Below are 17,375 nucleotides of genomic sequence, written 5' to 3'. Positions count from 1 at the left end.
GGAGCAAGGAACAGGGCGCACGGAGCTTACCAGGTGTGGGGAACTTGCGGGCAGGTGCTCCAAGGTGGTGGAAGCCATTGAGAAGCAGCTGGGCTTCCAGGGGCTTGTCGGGCCTCATCCCGGGGCCAGGCAAGGGGGCCTGGGGCTGCCCCAGGGCCTGGGGCCCAAAGTATGGAAAGAGTTCAGGCGCGTTGGGCGGGGCAGCCCCTGGTGGGGGAGGCGGGCCCGGCCCCACCAGCCCAGGAGGCAGGCCCAGCGGCAGGCCCTGGTGCAGCATCAGCACGTTCTGCATGTGCTTCTCGGAGGTCATGTGGATGCGCAGGTTGCGGGAGATGTTGGTCTCGTAGCTGCACACCTTGCACTGCCAGGACGATTTGGTCTTGGGCTCTTTGTCCCCGGTGGAGGGCGGCAGGGAGGCCTCTGGGGGACTTCCCTGCCCGCCACCGCCACCACCTCCACCTCCACCGCTGCCGCCGCAGCCGCCGGCGGGTGCCGCCTGGAAGCCCTGCAGGTTGGCGAGGTGCTTGTCCGACTGCATGTGGATGCTGAGGTTGCCCTTGGTGGTGGTGGAGTAGTTGCAGACGTCGCAGCGGTAGGGCTTGTAGCCGCAGTTGTAGCTCTCCCCGCGGGCGAGGCGCGGGTGGGCGCCCCCGGCGCTGCAGTAGCTGCACTGACTGTTGCTCTCGGGGTGCTTTTCCCGCATGTGCACGTCCAGGGTCTGCTGGTACTTGTAGTGCCAGTTGCACTTGGGACACTTGAGTGTCTTGCAGGAGTTGCGTGAGTGTAGCAGGGACATGTGGCTGGACAGGCTGAGGCCCTGGAAGGCCGCAGGGACTGGGGTGTAGTCGTCAGCGAGGCGGTAGGGCTGGGGTGGCTCACTGGGGTCTTCCGGGGAGCCCACGGGGGCGGGGAGAGTGCCCCCCTCCTTGGAGGTGGGTGAGCTTTGGTTGAGTGGGGGGCAGGGCCCTCCATCCTCGTCCTGCGCCTCAGGGAACCAGTCTGGCCCTGCCTCGCCTGCTGCTCCTGGCGATTCTTTGGCTTGGGTTGGGCTGGGGTCCCAGGTGGCCGGGGTTGTGGCTGGGGAGGGTGGGCTGAGGGCCATGACTTCTTCAGTGGGGAGGACGAGGGCCTGGACTCTTGCCTCGGGGGAGCCAACCTCGGTCTGGGCTGCGTTCGCCTCTGCGTTGACCGTGCTGCCGTCGTGAGGGGCTATCTCCGGAGGGGCGCGGGCAGGGGGTTTTGGTTCCAGAAAGCTCATGAGGGCCGTGCAGCCCTTGTCCCCCTCCCAGAGCACAGCTGGGCTGCCCGGCAGGCCCTGGTGTTGGGCAGGGCTTAGCGTCACCCCGTGAGACTGTGCGTGGCTCCCGAAGGCCTGGGGCCTGCCGAAGCCCAGGCGGCACAGGAGGCAGAGCCAGAAGGGCGCCGGGTGGCCTCCCCCGCCACTCCCTGTGGGGCCATCTTTGGGATCTCCGGGTGGGTTGGGAGCCAGCCGGTAGCTCCAGAAGGCTCCATCCCTTTCCTCACAGGCGTCCGGAGATGGCGCTGAGGTATCCTGGGACAGAATTTGGTCAGAAGAGCTAAAGCCTTGGGTTGGGTCAAAGCCACGTTGGACATGAAGGGCAGTGAGGTGTGTGGGGGGCGGCTGGGCAAGGAGGGGCAGGCCGGGCTCCTGCTCGCCGCCTGCCTCGCCCCAGGGAAAGCCCTTTGGTAACAGGAGGTCACTGCCGCCTGGCAGGGGCAGCGTGGCCACCAGGTAGGCATCCCCGCCCGCCGTGAAGAACAAGTGGTTGCTTAGGTCCAGGGGAGGGAGCCCTCCTTCCTGCTCCTGCTCCTGGTCCACCCCGGGGCCTTCGGCTAGGAAGCCGCCACTGCCAGACTCTCCCTGGGGCTCCCCAGTCTCCTTTGGTGGGACGAGGCCACAGCCCGACTCTGAGGGCTGTCCCCCCGGCTCTGAGGGCCTCATGCTCTCAGAGCTGGAGGGGACAGCAGGGGGATCTTTGGTGACAGGATCAGAGGGGGTGCCGCAGGAGGCGGGGTCCGGAGCTGGGGATGGGGCATTGTGCCGGGGAGAGGGGGTGGTGCCGGTGGGAGAGGCTGAGTTAAGGGTGGCCATCGTAGACGGAGGAGTGCTGGGGGTTCATTTCAGCGCGACAGCCAGGGACCTGCAGGGAAACATGGAGAAAGCAGTGCCGTGAGGCTGCGGGGCCCCATCCTGCTCCCTGAACACCACACGCAGGCGCCCACTCAGCAGCCTGCCGCGTCACACGGCTTCTAGCGAACATGTCGGAAGTCACAACTCTTTGTTTCTCCCTGTCCTTCCCATCTTGAAAGTTGGCACCTACACTAATCCACCTGCCTCAGCTGCAACCTTCGTGTTCTCTCAGCTTCTGCTAAGTCCACTCACCTCCCCCACAAGCACCGCCCTGGCCTGGCTGTTTATCATCTCTTCCCTGGACAAACACAGCAAACTCCACGTCGACCCCTGGTTTCCAACGTTGCCCTACGATGTATTCCCTCCACTCAGCAGCCAGAATGCTCTTTTCATTTTCAATTATGAAAATGCAAACATAGCTAAGAGTAGGCCAAATTAGTACACAGAACACCCTTACAACCCACCTCCCTGCTTCAACAGTTATCAACCCGGGGCCAGTGCTGTGGTGCAGCGGGTTAAGCTTGCAATACCAGCATTCCATGTTCAAGCTCTGGTTTGAGTCCTGGCTCTTCGCTTCCGATCCAGCTCCCTGCTAGTGTGTCTGAGAAGGAAGCAGAAGATGGCCCAAGTGCTTGAGCCCTTGCCATCCACGTGGGAGACCTGGACAGAGTTCCTGGCTCCCGCTGTTGTCCTGGCCATTTGGGGAATGAACCAGTAGATGATGCTGTTTCCGTTTCTCCCTTCCTGCCCCCTGTAATTCTGCCTTTCAAATAGATAAATAAATCTTCACAAAAAATTTATCAATCCATGGCCTACCTTGTCTCATCTATATCCTCACCCACTTCCCTGCCTTTTGTGCATTGTTTAGAAGCAAATTTCAGGCATCCTAAAAAACTCATCTTTTAGTTAATCATACTGTATTCTGCTTAAAACCCACCAGTGACTTCTCATGGCACTGTGACTCAAATCTAAACTCTTCCTGATCTACAAAAAGGTCCTTCTGAACCATCTCTCGCTCTCCAAGCCGCCCTGCCAGCTCGCTCCAGCCCACTGGCTTTCCTCCTGATTCTCAAACACACCAAGTTCATGGCCACCTTCAGGCCCTTGCCCGGTGCTTACTCAGCCTGGCCGACTGCCCAGTCTCTGTGTGGTGGCCCCTTGACGTTCAGTTCTGTGCTTAAACACCACTTCCGCAAGGGCAGCTGGGTGGCTGCTGGTCACCACACCAGCTGGGATGCCCACATCCCAGAGCAGAGAGTGTGGGTTCGGATCCCTGGCTGTACTTCGGATCCATTCCAGCTTTCCCGGATAGGCAGTGGCAATGGCTCAAGTAGTTGGGTCCTCATCACCCACATGGGAGACCCACACTGAGTTCCCAGCTCCTGGCTTTGGGACCAGTTGTGGGCATTTAGGAAGTTAACCAGTAGGTGGGAACTCTCTCTCTCTCTCAAGCAAATAAATAAAAATTATAAACAAATATCTCCTCCAACAGGTCTTTCCTCTCGACAGAAGCTGAATCAGTCCCAGAGTTACTTTCTTCAGCGATCTTGTGCTACCTGGTATTCCCAGTGTTCCTAGAAGGTGAGTTCTATCAGAGCAGGCACCTTGTGCTTCCCTGACTGCTCTGTCGTGAGCACAGTCAATGTTTGTCTTTTGAAGGGGTGAACTCTGGGAAGACCCTCAGATTCTGGCCAGAGAGAAGCCACAACTGACTCCCCCTGGCCCGTGGGCACTGTGCGGTTGTCTGGTGCCTTCTAGATCTATCTTTGGTTTCAACCATGTGGAATACGTGGGAGCTTCCTCAGCCAGTTGAAAGACAACAGCTTGCACGCTGCCTTCTCCTCCCCCAAAAGATATAATAACATGTGACAGTGCTAATGTTACTGACGGCTAGTATGGCACACACATCATGCTTTGCGTCAACTATTCACTCTCACAAGGGCAACCCTATTTTATAGATGATTCAGGCAGCCAACGAAAGAGGTCAGATGAGCTGCTGATGACCACACAGCTCCAAGGTGGCGGAACCAGAAAAGTACCGGCTAGGCACAGGGTTCTCCCCACGCGGTGGCCTGGGCCCCTCCTCCTGCCAGACCGTCCCTCAGACCCAATACAGGCAAACAGGAGCCTTGCCAGGCCTGGAAGTCAGGATTCCTGGTTGCCTGCCACTGACCAGAAGCACCAAGTCTCCCAGCTACTCCCCAGATTTCCCCAGGCCTCCATACCTTACCACTCCCAGGTGCCAACAGCCCATCTACCTCCTTCCCAGCTCTCCCCAGGCCCTAACAGCAGCTGGCCGATGAGCACACTTCCGGAGTTCTGTCCAGAGGGCTTCAGGGAAGGGTGGAGGGCACGGCTTCACTTTCCTTGGGCCACCTCCAGATTTCTGGTTTGGGAATGGGTTCCTGGGTCTGGTCCCAAGCAGCCTGCAGGCCCCTATTCCCTTCCCTCCTCCAGGGGGTCCAGCCAGGCGTGAAGTCATAGCCATTAAGAAGCTCCAGAGGGGCTGGATTAGCATGCTAATGAAAATGCAAATCAGTACCTGGGTGGAGGGAATGGAGAGGTGGGGGGAACTGGAGAATCCAAAGGGAAGTGAAGGAATTGGACAGAGAGGACCAGAGAGAGAGAGAGAGAGAGAGAGAGACTCTCCAGGTGTGGGAGAGATTGCTCTCACAGAAGCCCTGGTGGGAAGAAGGTACACGGGTTCGTGAGGGTCTGATGTTCCACTCAATCCTAGAAGCTGGGGCCCTACCATCTTTCACTACCCTACCTGGTGGGAAGAAACCACCTGGCCAGAGGAGCCCGTGTGGGTCCTGCCACTGAGTGGGTGCAGCTGGACACGAGTGGGTGTGGGTGCAGTCTCCCAGCTGGCCAGCAGTAGCCCCCCCCCCCCCCCCCCCCCGCCTACTGGGAGCAGACTCCGCGGCCGGACTCTCTCTCTAAGATGTCGACTTCCCAGGACAAAGACGGCCGGTTCCTGGCTAGAAACTAAAGGAGCTAAGCTCTTGGCTAGCTCCTGGGTGAGACCCAGATCTGTCCAGGGCAGGTTGGGAGCTGTTTAAAATTGCAAATGTCTCCCCCACCTCCCAACCTGCCCCTCCTTCTCTTCAGGAAAGAATTTCAATTGCAAATTTATCTCTGCCTCAGTGCATCCCTCCCCAGCCCCCCCACGGCCCCCAACTCCCCCTCCCCCCTCCCCCCTTGCTCTCCCATCACCCACTATTTATCACAAACCCTTAGCTGCAGCAATTATTTTTTCACTTTTTTTTTTCTCCTTCCATTTCCTCTTTCCTCCTCCTCCTCCATCTTTTCTTCCTTCCCTCTCTGAATCTGTGTCCCTCTCTGTCCCTTCCTACTTGCCCTGGAGATGGTGCGGAAACAGGACAGGCCTAAGAGTCACCCCCTTCCTGCCACCCCGGGGTGTGGGCCAAGATGCTGTCAGCTTCCCCCAGACCCCCTGCCCTTCTGAGCCTGGCTTCCTAGAGGGCACCTCCTCTCCCAGGGGACCCGGGGGTGGGGGTGGGGGAGAGGGAAGGTGACTCCTGGAAGGCCCTGACGCCCCAGCCTGGAAAGGAGGGGTGGAGGAAGAGGGCAGGTGCGGTGTGGAGTGGGGAACTGTCCACTGGGGAGAGGCGCGGCCCGGGGCTGGTGCAGAGCAGAGGGGTTAGGGGAGCCGAGCAGGCGGTGGCGGCGGTGTGATTAGAGGAGATTGATGTGAAGGGGCGCCACAGACGGCAGAGAGAGTCAATAAAACGAGAGGATCACATTAGAGGCGACAGAGAGAGCTTTAAATTACAAGGCTGCTGCCACTGAGGGGGATGGGAGGAGGGAGGCCAGGAGCCGAGGGAGGAGGGTGGAGAGTTGTGAGGGTGCAGTCCTCCCCCGAGATGAATCTTCCAGCTCCCAACTGGCCCCAGGCTCCAGGGCGCCCTTGCTGCCCCTTCCTCCTTCCCTCCCTCCCTCGTGCATCGGAGCTGAGAAACCCCAGGCCGCTCCCTGCTCTCTCTGGCACCACCTCTCCCCGCTGCCCGCCACCGCCCTCTGGTTATTGCGCTGGAAGACATCTCTCAGAGCTCAGCTGGGGAGCCAGTGTCCCCCACCCCCAAGTCATGATTCCTGAACTGCAGGAGGTGGGCAGAGAAAGGAAGACAGGGCATCCATGAGGCAGCACCGCACACAGCAGGGCCCGGCAAACCGCGGGGCGGGGGCGGGGGTGTTATACAGGACAGCCCACACGACCCGGATGTGAAGTTGCAAGAACAGAGAGGGAAAGCGGAGAAGGCAGGCTCTGAGAGCAAGCTGGGCAGCGGAAACACGGTGAGACCCCCCAAACCAGAGAATTTACAAGCAACAAAGGGCCAAGGGTGAAATGATGCTTGGGTGAGGAGCCGGGAGCCACGCTGGCTTGCAGGGCAGGAGGTGCAGTAGACCTGGGGTGCTTCCTGCAGAGCAGCCAGCTAGACCTGGACTCCTTGGTGCAACCCCCCTCCCACCTCCGGCGGCGGATGAGAAACACTACTGCTCCCTGGTGGTCACAGAGGGAACAACACAGAGGAGGGGGCCTATCAGAAAGGGGGCAGAGTGTCTCCAATGGCGCTTCAAAAAACAAAGGCCCCTGTTTTGTCCTTGTGTCCAAACCCAACGACATGGCTGAAGCTTTCCTATGCAAGCCTGTCAGAGGGCAGCATGGTTTGCTTACAGTTTGCATACAATGATTTCCACACCGGAGCCTTCCAGGTGTGTTTGTCTTTCCAACTGTCCTAGCTCCTGCTTCCCTTATTCAGAGGCCCTCTGCAGAACCTTCTCTTTCTCCTCTCCCTCTGAGATTCCTGCCCAAAGCACTGCTCTCTTCCAGCTCCTTCTGCCCTCACCTCTCTCCCCTCTTTGTCTCAACCTGTGGCGTTCAAGTGCAGGCTGCCTGCAGGGAGGGGAAAGACAAGCAAGAGAGATGAGTTTGTGCACCCCTACTTCAGGGGGCCCGTCTGACATAAACAGCAAAGAACCTCTCGCCAGCAGAGCCTCGTGGTTTTTAGGCAGTGAGAGAACAGGCGGTTTGGATCCATGCAGACCCAGGCTCAGTCCCAGCTTCCCCTTAGGAAGTTCCCTAGCAAGCTTCACTCCTCTTCTGACCAGGATCAGTCACCGAATCTCTGCCCTTTGCAGCCAAGGGCAGAGCCTCAGGGTTTAAATCTAGCCCTCCTGACCGCAGAGGTACTTCCGACTGTCCCTCTTGTCTTGGTGCTGGGCCTGCTGACACCCGTGATCCCAGGCAAAGAGCAGAAGGTTTGCCCAGGCTCACACTTGGACCGGGCGCAGAAGCCACGGGCACCTGCATCAGAATTATTGTGGCCTCTCCTTGCATTTATTTATTTATTTATTTGACAGGTAGAGTTATAGACAGTGAGAGAGAGAGAGACAGAGAGAAAGGTCTTCCTTCTGTTGGTTCACTCCCCAGATGGCCGCTACGGCCGGCGCTGCACCAATCCGAAGCCAGGAGCCAGGTGCTTCTCCTGGTCTCCCATGTGGGTGCAGGGCCCAAGGACCTGGGCCATCCTCCACTGCCTTCCCAGGCCACAGCAGAGAGCTGGACTGGAAGAGGAGCAGCCGGGACAGAATCCGGTGCCCATATGGGATGCCGGCGCCGCAGGTGGAGGATTAACCAAGTGAGCCACGGCACTGGCCCCCTCTTCTTGCATTTTAAAACTAATTTTCTCTGCCTCTAAACCTGGTCCTCTACATTGAAAAACAAGACAAACACTAACTCTATTCCTGCATGTAAACTCTACCTACCTATCCCAGATCTCTGCTTTCCTGCTCCTACAAATATTTAGGGAGCAAGCACTTATTGTTGTGCAACCTGTTTTGTCAGAGAGAGAGAATGAATGAATGAATGAATGAATGAGTAAGGCAGCAATGAAACACACAAGCAGGAGAAGTTCACGGAGTGTGTAAACAAAAGTGACAGGGAGGAAGGGAGGGTGGGGCAGGGCAAGTCTGCTTCCCGATGTGCCCAGGTAAACATGGACGCTCTGCCCAGCCTCCCAGCTCTGGCAACACAATGGGCAGGTGGCCTGTCCCCTTGCAAGATGCTTAAAGGTGGGCATGGGAGGACCGAGTGAGATATGGAAAGGGGAGGCTCAGGGGAAGAAGCTGGCGGTGGACGGTGGACGCAGAGTAGACAGGGGCGGAAGGGAAGTGCATTTGTTGAAGTGAGCGTAGAGCGCCCGCTGCTGCGGGGAGTGGGTGTCCAGGGCAGGAGAGCAGTGTGGAGCTGTCTGATCTTACAGCGCCCTGGAGACGCGAGGCCCTGCGGTTCTACATACCTCAAGCTCGGACGACCACGTCCGAGAACCAGCCCAGAACCTCCCCCACCCAGTTCCGCAGGAACACTTGGGCATGGGCAGGCAGGGACTGCGCCCTTGCATCCAGAATCAGGTTCCTCTCTGGTGCTGGCACCGGGGACTTGCGTAGACGACAATGATCGCCCTGAGCTTGCATGGAACTGCAGGCAATCCTTCTATAATTATGTGGAAAGATACCACTGTAAGTGACTGTGTATATAAGTCGGTCTGGCTCTCTGACTGCATGAACCCGTAATGTGCAATGACTCCATTTAAATACTTTTACAACAACTATACACGCTGGGCATCCCTAACCTCAAAATCCACAATCGTCTAAAATCATCTAATGCATTATGAGCCTGATGTGGTATAACATACAGAGAATCCCACACCTGTGTTCACGTGATGGGTCACAGTCAACGTGTGTTGGCCTGGTGGTTGAGATATGGATTGAGATGCCATATAGAGTGCCTGGGTTTGAGTCTCAGCCCAAGCGTTTGGCTTCCTGCCACTCACACTGGAGACAGGCTTGAGTTCCCCACTCTGGGCTTTGGCTTAGCCCAGCCTCTGCTGGTGCAGGCATTTGGAGAGTAGACCAGTAGAGGGGGAGGGGGGCCCTCTCTGCCTACCTGCCTCTGTTTCTCTGTCTCTTGAATAAATTTTCAATATGCAGCTATGCTAAAAGATGTTTTAAAAAAGTTACCTTTAAGTTGTGTAAAAGATATACATGAAACATAAATGAATTTCATGTTTAGACTTGGGTTCCATCCCTAAGCCATCTCGTTATGTATGTGCAAATACATGCAAATTTAAAATTCCAAGAGGTAGATATTTGGTGCAGTATGTAAGACACTCGCATCCCATATTGGAGTGCCCGGGTCCAGGTCCTGGCCCTGCTTCTGCCCCAGCTTTTTGCTAACGTACATCCTGGGAGGCAGCAGGCGATGCCTTGAGTACTTGGGTCCCTGCCACCCAACCGAATTGAGTTCTTGGTTTCTGACTTCAGCCTGGCCCTGCATGCTCATGTGGCTGTTACAGGCATTTGGGGAGTGAACCAATGGATGAAGGATCTCTCTCTCTCTCTCCCCCTTTCAAATAAATATAAACAATCATTTTTAAAATCAAAAATATTTCCCAAGCATCTTGGATAAAAAGTACTCAGCCTGCACCTGCAGCACTGCTCAGATGTGGGCCACGCACCAAGCCGGCACCGGGCCGAGCCCCAGGAAGCGCGGCCTCCCGACTCCCTCACCAGTCTGACGCAGAGCTCCAGCTCTTCCTTCTGACAAACATGGACAGATTCTGAAGATCTCCCACTTAGAAAGACGCAGAGCCAAGACCGGCACTCGGCTCCTGAGTGACTCTGGAAGCGCCCAGCCGTGGGCTGGTTTGCGTTTGAGCGAGGTCTGGGACTCTGAGCATGCTACTCTGCCCCCAAGTGTGCTGCCTTGCGCACAGGTGCTGCTGCGCTCCTCTTGGAGCTGGAAGGCAGCGATGCTGCCTGCCTCCACCTTAGTTTCTCTCTTAGCACAAGATGGACCAGAACAGGATCACTGCTCTGTGCGAGCTCCAGGGGGCGCCATTCACACTGCAGTCTATGCAGGGGCACTGAGTCTGCGTGTGTGGGTGGGGGTGGGGGGGTGTTTGTGTGACAGAGAGGTGGCGGCGGGAAGGCGGATATCACAGGTGAGGTTATCCAGACGATGTGTGTGCCACATTCGGTTATCCATATCAGTATATGAACATCAGATAAGCAGGCTGGTGTTAGTGAAAAACACAGCCTTTCAGAGTCAGACAGACTTGGAATCAAATTCTCCTTCCAGTTCTAACATGTAAATGACCTTAGCTCAGTTGCTTAAAGCCTCAGTTCAGTTTCTTCCTGTAGAGAATGGGGAATAGTCCCTCATGGAGTCGTATCTGTGGAGGTGATCATTAGTGAGACTGGCACTTTGGATGTGATCAATAAATGGAAACAATAATTATTCATCCGCACGCCTTATTTCCTGGGTTAGGGGTGTGTGTGTGTGTGTTTACTGCTTTCTGCCCATGCGTGTGTAGCCCTGAGGAGCAAGTCTTTGGGGTTGGTGAAGGTGCACCAGAACCAGCTGGGTCCTCCCCGTTACACCTGTGCGGGCCTGGTCAGCAGCAGGATGTCCTGTGTGGGTGCGTTGCTGTGTGTCTGTAAGTACCTGGCGGCCTGGCTGGCACGGGCGTGTTTGGGGTGGTGGTAATTACTGGGATGGCCCAGCCCTAATGAGTGTGATCTCGTTACACTCTCGCCGCCTCTAATGGAGCTAACCTCATTTCACAGCCATTAGAGATGGAGATGAGGCCCCGCCCACAGGCCCCGCCAGCTGCAGCTCTCTCCCTCCGGCTCACCGACACTCCGTGCCACCTCTCGGTCTCCCTCCCGCGCTCCTCCGGGCAGGTTTCCCTCTGCTGTTCCCCATTGTTCTTTTCCCTGCCCGGCAGGCAGTCCACACCTCTCTCCTTTCCCCTCCTCCCTCCTCTCCCCCATCCCTGGGTCCTGCTTCCCTGCGCTCCACTCACCCTCCCCTCTTCTCTCAAGCCCATTTGTCCATCTCTCCATCCGATTTCCCACACCCTCCCCCGCCCTCCACTGCTGCTGTCTCTCCCCTCCCCCACATTGCCCTGTCTGGCCAAAGGACAAATCTCAAGGGGAAACCAGCAAAGACAAACAAGGAGCAGTGACTTCATTATCATCGTTAATTTGCCACTTCAGTTCCTCCCACAAGGGTCAAAGCCAGCAAGGCTTGAACTCAGGACTGAGGCAGAGACGGAGACCGGTGGCCTGGCTTTTCCGCTTTCTGGTCTCACATAACCACACTTCCTCCTTCCTCCTCCTCAGCCCTCTTTACTTCCAAGTGTGTGGGTGGGTGGGGGTCGGAGGTCAGGCTTCCTGTTTTCTCTCCAGTATCTCTTATTCTTCACAGCCTACTCCTTCCCCCCATCCCCCAGCAAATTGTCACTCAGGTGAAGTCACCTTCGTCCCTGTCACACTCCCCTCTTCTCTCTGCCCAGTCTACCCAGAACCTTTTCCTTGTCCGTCCCTGGCCTTCTCACTTCCTAACCTCAAATGCACCTTCTTTCCCCAAGAGCGCCAGTGTTTGGGGACCCCACAGCCTGCAGAGGCTGGCAATGGGCAGAAGGAAGGCATCTGTGGCCAGGCACACAGGACACGGGACGGAGACCACCGCCACAGAGCAGGGGGCTCTGAATCAAGGGGAGCAGCAAACCCGAGACTCATATCCAAGACTCAAGAACCCAGCCAACAACACCAGAGGCAGAGGGCCTTGGGCTTCAGACTTGGTTACAGGAAGCAGGATTGGCGACAACACAAGAAATGAAAAAATCAAGGATGGAAATAGCGTTTAACCCACCAGTTCCTGTTCTACCCCTCCCTCCTTCCCTGAGAAGCCAAGTGACTGGCAATTGACTCCTGACCTTTAGCCCAAGCCCAGCCCCAAAGGGAGAGGCGGAGGGTAGCTAGCTATGGCTGCAGGAGGCACTAGGGACAGGGAAGATTTCGGCCCACACCCATCGTGCCCCACTGACTGCCCATCTGCAGGCTCCCTAGGACCAGACCCTCCGTGCACAGGCCCCTATGCATGCAAGGTTCCAATGGAATGCCAAGGCCTGAGTAATCCCACACTCCTGCCAAAACACACCTGCTCTCATTGGACTTTTGAAAGGAAACACACACACAAAACCAGACTGTTGCAGAGTGCTGAGCTGCATTGGTAGCCATCAAAGATGTCTCCCGCCCTGCATTTGCAACCCCCCACATCCAGGGAATAGCTTGGTGGCAGGAACCAGAGTGGATCTCAGCCCTGTTGCTCCCTCACACATGGGCCCTGCTCTCTGGATGGAAGGGCCACTGACAGCCAGTGGGATTACCTCAGGGGAGGAAGTGCCCTCCAAACCTGACACCCCTGCCTCACTGGCCTGGGGTGGAGGAGGCGTGGGCAGGCAGTCCCTCCCCACCACGGCCCCCTCTGGCATTCCCCAGAGAGGCCAGGGGGTTCTGGGAATGTGGGTGGTGGGATGACTGAGCTTAGTGCGAGGAGCCCGAGAAGAAAGATGGAAAAATCAATGAAATGAGTTTCTAACGGTGAGGTAAAGGACCGCAGTGTCGACAGCCTGTCGCCTGCCGCAAAATATGAGCTGCCCAAGTCTGTGGCAGCGGCTGACAGTGCACACAGTCACCACGTCCTCCCTTCACGCCCCCGCCCCCGGCCCCTTCCACAGCTGCCCTGGGCTCTAGGCAGTGGGCAGCAGCCGGACGTGAAGGCTGACTTTCAGGGTTCTTTCCAGGGAGCCCTGGGCGGCAGTCACCTCTGCCGCCCCTGCCTTTAGCCCATGGGGCCACTGCTGGGCTTGGCCAGGTGTTGCTTGATGAAGTAGCCAGCGTGTCCACGCAGGTATGACCGATTCCACCCTTGGAGATGAGGTGGGAGTGCCACTTCCTATTCAGATTTGCTGACTCTTTTAGGAAACCACTCTCAACCTTCTCTGGAAACCGCCTCCCTCCCTTAGCCTCCTCCACCTCTTCCTCTGAGTTCCTAGGACTGTTCATTCATGGTTTTTTTTTTTTTTTTTCCTCCTGGAATCTCAAAAAAAAAAAAAAAAAAAAAAAGACTCCCCAAATCAACCCTGGCTGCCTCCAAGTGTGCCTATAACCCAAAGTCTGTCCTGTCTCAGCCTCAGATCTCTCCATCCCCGGGGAACGCCCCTCCAGCCCTTTCCCAACTTGCCCTTTTGTTTATGGGGGTGCTGGTGGGGGGCAAGAGTTAGTTAGGGGGCCAACTCCTCTCTTGAGCCTCTCCCTGTTAATTCCACATTGGATGACGCTGATTCAGCCTGTCCTGGGTAGCAGACGCTGTGCTAGGTGCTAGGAAACAACCGGAAGCCAGACAGACGCAGCCCCTTCTCGGGTGGTCATCGTGACCACCCTCAGCCTCTCACCAGACAGCTTAGCCTCTTGGACTAAAGGGACCCCTTTCCCTGTTCCTCTACCGCCGGATCCCACTGGGCCCCCTGGCAGCCCAGACCCCTCCCTCCTCTCTGTCCTTGCAACAGTGCACAGCCTCATCCAGCTCCCACTGCCACTCCCGGGCATTGCCAGCTCTAGCCTGCGTTCCCAAATCCAAAGCCAGCCTCAGCTCACACAAGCAGCCACTCTGCCTGCTGCTCACCGCGCTGCCTCCTTGCAGGTTCTGAAACTGCGTTTCCAGCTCTCGGCCTCCTCCCTTGCCTTCATCCCCTCCTCAATGCCCCTGGTCTCCCGAGGTCCCTCCCGTCAGGCTCTAACAACATTGCTTTGTGACAACTGTCATTCTGGGCTGAGAACAGCTCCCGAGAGAGAGGCAAGGCCACACTACCAGAGCCAGGAATCCCACAGATTTTACTCAGGCCCCAGCCCCACATGTGATGTAGCTCCCCCAGCAAAGCAGCAACGTGTTCCTGGATGCGTCTCAAGGTAACACCAGCTGCCTCTGACATCATGGAGGGAGGAACCTTGTCCGGTTGCCACGGCAACACGAGCAATTTATGACATCAGAGGCTTGAGGTCTTCGGTTCTCAAGGGGCCAGGAAGATTCAAGTTCCTGTCAGTGGAAGGAAAGGGGAATTCTACTTTTCATCTCTTTGCTGTGTTCTCCTGGCTTGGGAATAAGATGGGTAGGGAAGTGAGTGATCAGGCCCCTGGAATGACTGTGTGTGAGGTTCTCGCTCCCTCTCTTGGCCTGCTCTCTCTGTGTCCTCTCCCTCTCTGGACTTTCTCTTTTGGGGCTCAGCTCGGTGGCCCTGCTGCTGCGCCTTCTTTCCAAATCGCCCACCCCCTGCGGTGCTGTCTTTGCTTCAGCCCTGCTGTGCCCTCCTCACACCAGAGGCATCTGTTTCCTTTGATACCTCCTCCTCCCCTCTCCCCCGACCCGCAGAGCTGGCTCCACACAGCTCTGCTCAGCTTCAGCCCCCCCCTCCATTTACCTTTGCTGTACCACATTCTCTTACTCGATGTCACTTCCTCCCTCCCTTCCCCCTTCACCATTGTATTCGTTCCTGTCGACCTCTTTGGGAATATTCTATCATTTATCTCCTCTCCCTTCCTATAGCTATTACTTGTATTTATTTCATTCTCTCAGTTTTTCATCAATCACCCTGAGTTCCCCCGCCCCCCCCCACAGATTTCCCTCCCTTCTTTGCACATCCCTCACGTCATGCGTTCCTCTTCCCATGTGTCTGTTGCACCTGCCCCCCCCCCCGCCCCTTTCTGTAATTCTGTTCACCTCTGAAATCGTCTGTCTGCTACCCATATCTGTCTCCCTCCTGCTTTTACCCTTCCAGATCCGAGGTCTGGAGAAACAGTGATGGGCTTAACACCAACATAAACTCTCCAGATTCTGTCTCCACCTTGGCCCTTCTGTGAGGCTGGATGAATGTGGCCCCATGCGTAAGACAGCTTCTGTCACAATGAGAAAAACGGCCTCACTGAGAATGGTGCTGAATCGAAACACCGTCATAGCCAGGGCCCGGAAAGAAGATGAACTCAAAAGTGCAGAAAAAGCCACTGGTATTTAGAATGAGCTGAAGAGTGTGTGTGTGTGTATGGGGGGTGGGGAGGGTGCCACCAAGCTGGGAGGAGCTTATAGTCCTAGGGAATGTCTCCTTACAGAATCAAAGTTGACAGTTCACTGACATGATGGCACTGACTGGTGAAGGGGTTATATGCCCCTGGAAGCCCATTTAATTGATTTCTTTGCCTGTTTATGAGCCTTCGCAAACCATACCCCGACAGCTCCCAGCTTGTGGCATCTGCTGCTACTGGAGTTAAAGTGCTGGGTAAGAGGATAAGGGATCAAAGGAACTTTTAGGGTGACCAAGGAGAACAGGTAGGGAGAGGGCAGTCTGCGAGACAAAGGTGCAGAATAAGCAGGGAGATTGTCGAGGATCGCGGATGGAAAAAAGGGGTGAAAATATAGGATGGTAAAGTGGGGGAAGGGAGGAGAATCGGGTGAGCAGGGAAGAGGCTTGTGGTAGAAGGCTCCCGCAAAGGCCGATGACACACAGGAGACCAGAAGGTGAGATCCTGATAGGGGGAGACAGGCACATGGCAGTGGGGGCAGTCCACAATGCTAGGTAGTTCCAGAGTTTCCCTAGCCCAGGCGCAAGAGGCGGCCCTGCTGTCGGGGAACACATGCAGGCCCGGTGACCAGCGACAACCACAATCGGGACTGACAAGAAAACTCCAAAGTAGCGTGAAAAGGCCCGAGAGATCCGGACAGCCCCGGCAGGGAGGGAGAGCACCGGAGCCCGAGCCGGGCAGCGTGTGCCACTCGGTGACAGGGACCCACAGCGAGAGGGGATCGCGCAGATGGCAAGGGGCACAAGCAGAGGCAGCGACACGGAACTGGACAGGGATGGGGTGGAGACACGAGGTGAAGCATGGCAAGACCGAGAGCAGCGGGCTCCGGGCATGGCGAGCAGCCTGGTCCAGTGCTCAGAAATGGTACGGATAATCAGAGAGGGGCAGGCAGGAGCGGCTGTAGGGTCGGGGCCGGGGGCTGGGACGGACACGCTGCACCATGAACAGGGCCTCCCCTCACCTACTAGCACCTTTCAAAAAAATAAAAACTCAACTTCAGGCAAAAACGAAGACTGAGGGTATCCACGTCCCCTTCCGCCCCACGCCCTAGCGCGCCGGCCCATCCATCAGCCGGCAGCCGCGGTTCCTCCCCCATCCCGCAGCCGGCGGGGGGCCACGAGACCCTGGCCCCTTCAGGCTGACAGCTCCGAGCCCTGGCACTCACCCGGCCTCCCCTTCCCTCCAGGAACCCCGCTCCCCGCACGGCTCGGCGCGGCCCGTCTAGGCTTTCGTTACCCTCCGTGTGTCCGGCTGGCCCCTGCCTTTCCCTTCCCCGTCTCTCCCTCCGCCCGACCCAGTTCGCGCGCATTCGCCCTCCCACTCTCCTGCCCCCACTTCCCCCCGGGCTCTCGGTGTCTGTCCGTCCGTCCGCGTCCCCTCCCCCAGCCCCTTCCCGTCCCTCTCCGTCCCCTCCAGCGGCGGCCTCCGAGCGCCTCGTCTCCCCTCCGTCTCGAGCTTCCAAAGAGCAAGGAAGGGGAGAAGAGTGAGAGGGAGAGGAGAAAAAAAAAAAACAACAACCAACCCAGCAGCATCGGAAATCGATGCACTTACACCTCAGCTGGAAGCAGGGACGGGAGTCGAACCGCGGCCGCCGAGCAGCGCGAGGCGGGGAGGGGAGGGGGCGGCTCTTGGAAGGGACTTCTCCGATGTGTTGATTCCTTTTTTTTCCCCTCCTCCTCCCTCCCTCCAGCGCTCGCTCCGGGGCGTCGGGGACGGAGATGGAAAAAATAAATAAATAAATTCACGGTGGTGAGGGAAGTGAAGGAAAATAATCAATGCTATTTGGCTGCGGCTGAAGTGTTTTCCCGGCTTCGTGAGGGGGTTTCCATTGATTCACCCAGGGCACTCGCTCGCTCCCTGCCTCCTCCTCCTCCTCCTCCTCCTCCTCCTCCTCCTCGCCCTCCTCCTCCTCCTCCTCGTCCTCACTCCTCCGCCTCATTCACTGGCTGGAGCCGAGGCGTCCCACACAATGGAATAATCAATACCCAGGCGCCCGGGGCGGCCCCACTGAGCAGGTGCAGCGGCCCGCCCGCCGCGGCGCATGCCGGGAGTTGTAGTCTGTCCGCCCCGCCCCCGCCCCGTGGCCCAGGAGCTTCGCGTGCGTCAGCCTCACGCACCCGGGACCCCGGGGCAGGCGGGCAGAGGGGCTCGGGCGCTTCCTTGATTCGCGCCGTGTCCAAGCCAGTGCTTGTAGAGGGCAGGTCGCTTTAAACTCTCT

The 17,375-nt window shown here is 57.3% G+C and overlaps 1 protein-coding gene across 4 annotated transcripts in view; it reads right to left on the bottom strand.

The window, feature by feature from the left end:
* ZFHX2 (zinc finger homeobox 2) overlaps positions 1-17,062 on the bottom strand; it is a 28,769-nt gene extending 11,707 nt beyond the window's left edge. For 2 of the 4 annotated variants that reach the window (XM_051822679.2, XM_051822682.2), the window contains exons 1-2: positions 16,709-17,062; positions 31-2,162 (exon numbers count right to left, since the gene is read on the bottom strand). In XM_051822679.2, coding sequence (XP_051678639.2) covers positions 31-2,113 — 2,083 coding nt within the window. In that variant the 5' untranslated portion in view covers positions 2,114-2,162; positions 16,709-17,062. Of the gene's footprint in view, positions 1-30; positions 2,163-2,616; positions 5,028-13,709; positions 13,845-16,708 lie in introns of those variants that run through there. The other 2 variants (XM_051822680.2, XM_051822681.2) reach the window with 2 other exon arrangements.
* Between the last annotated feature and the right edge of the window lie 313 nt (positions 17,063-17,375).

This window comes from Oryctolagus cuniculus, chromosome 12 (assembly GCF_964237555.1).
Source record: "Oryctolagus cuniculus chromosome 12, mOryCun1.1, whole genome shotgun sequence".
NCBI classification, from domain to species: Eukaryota; Metazoa; Chordata; class Mammalia; order Lagomorpha; family Leporidae; genus Oryctolagus; species Oryctolagus cuniculus.
Note: the sequence above shows the minus strand (reverse complement) of the source record. Positions and strands in the feature narration are given on the sequence as shown.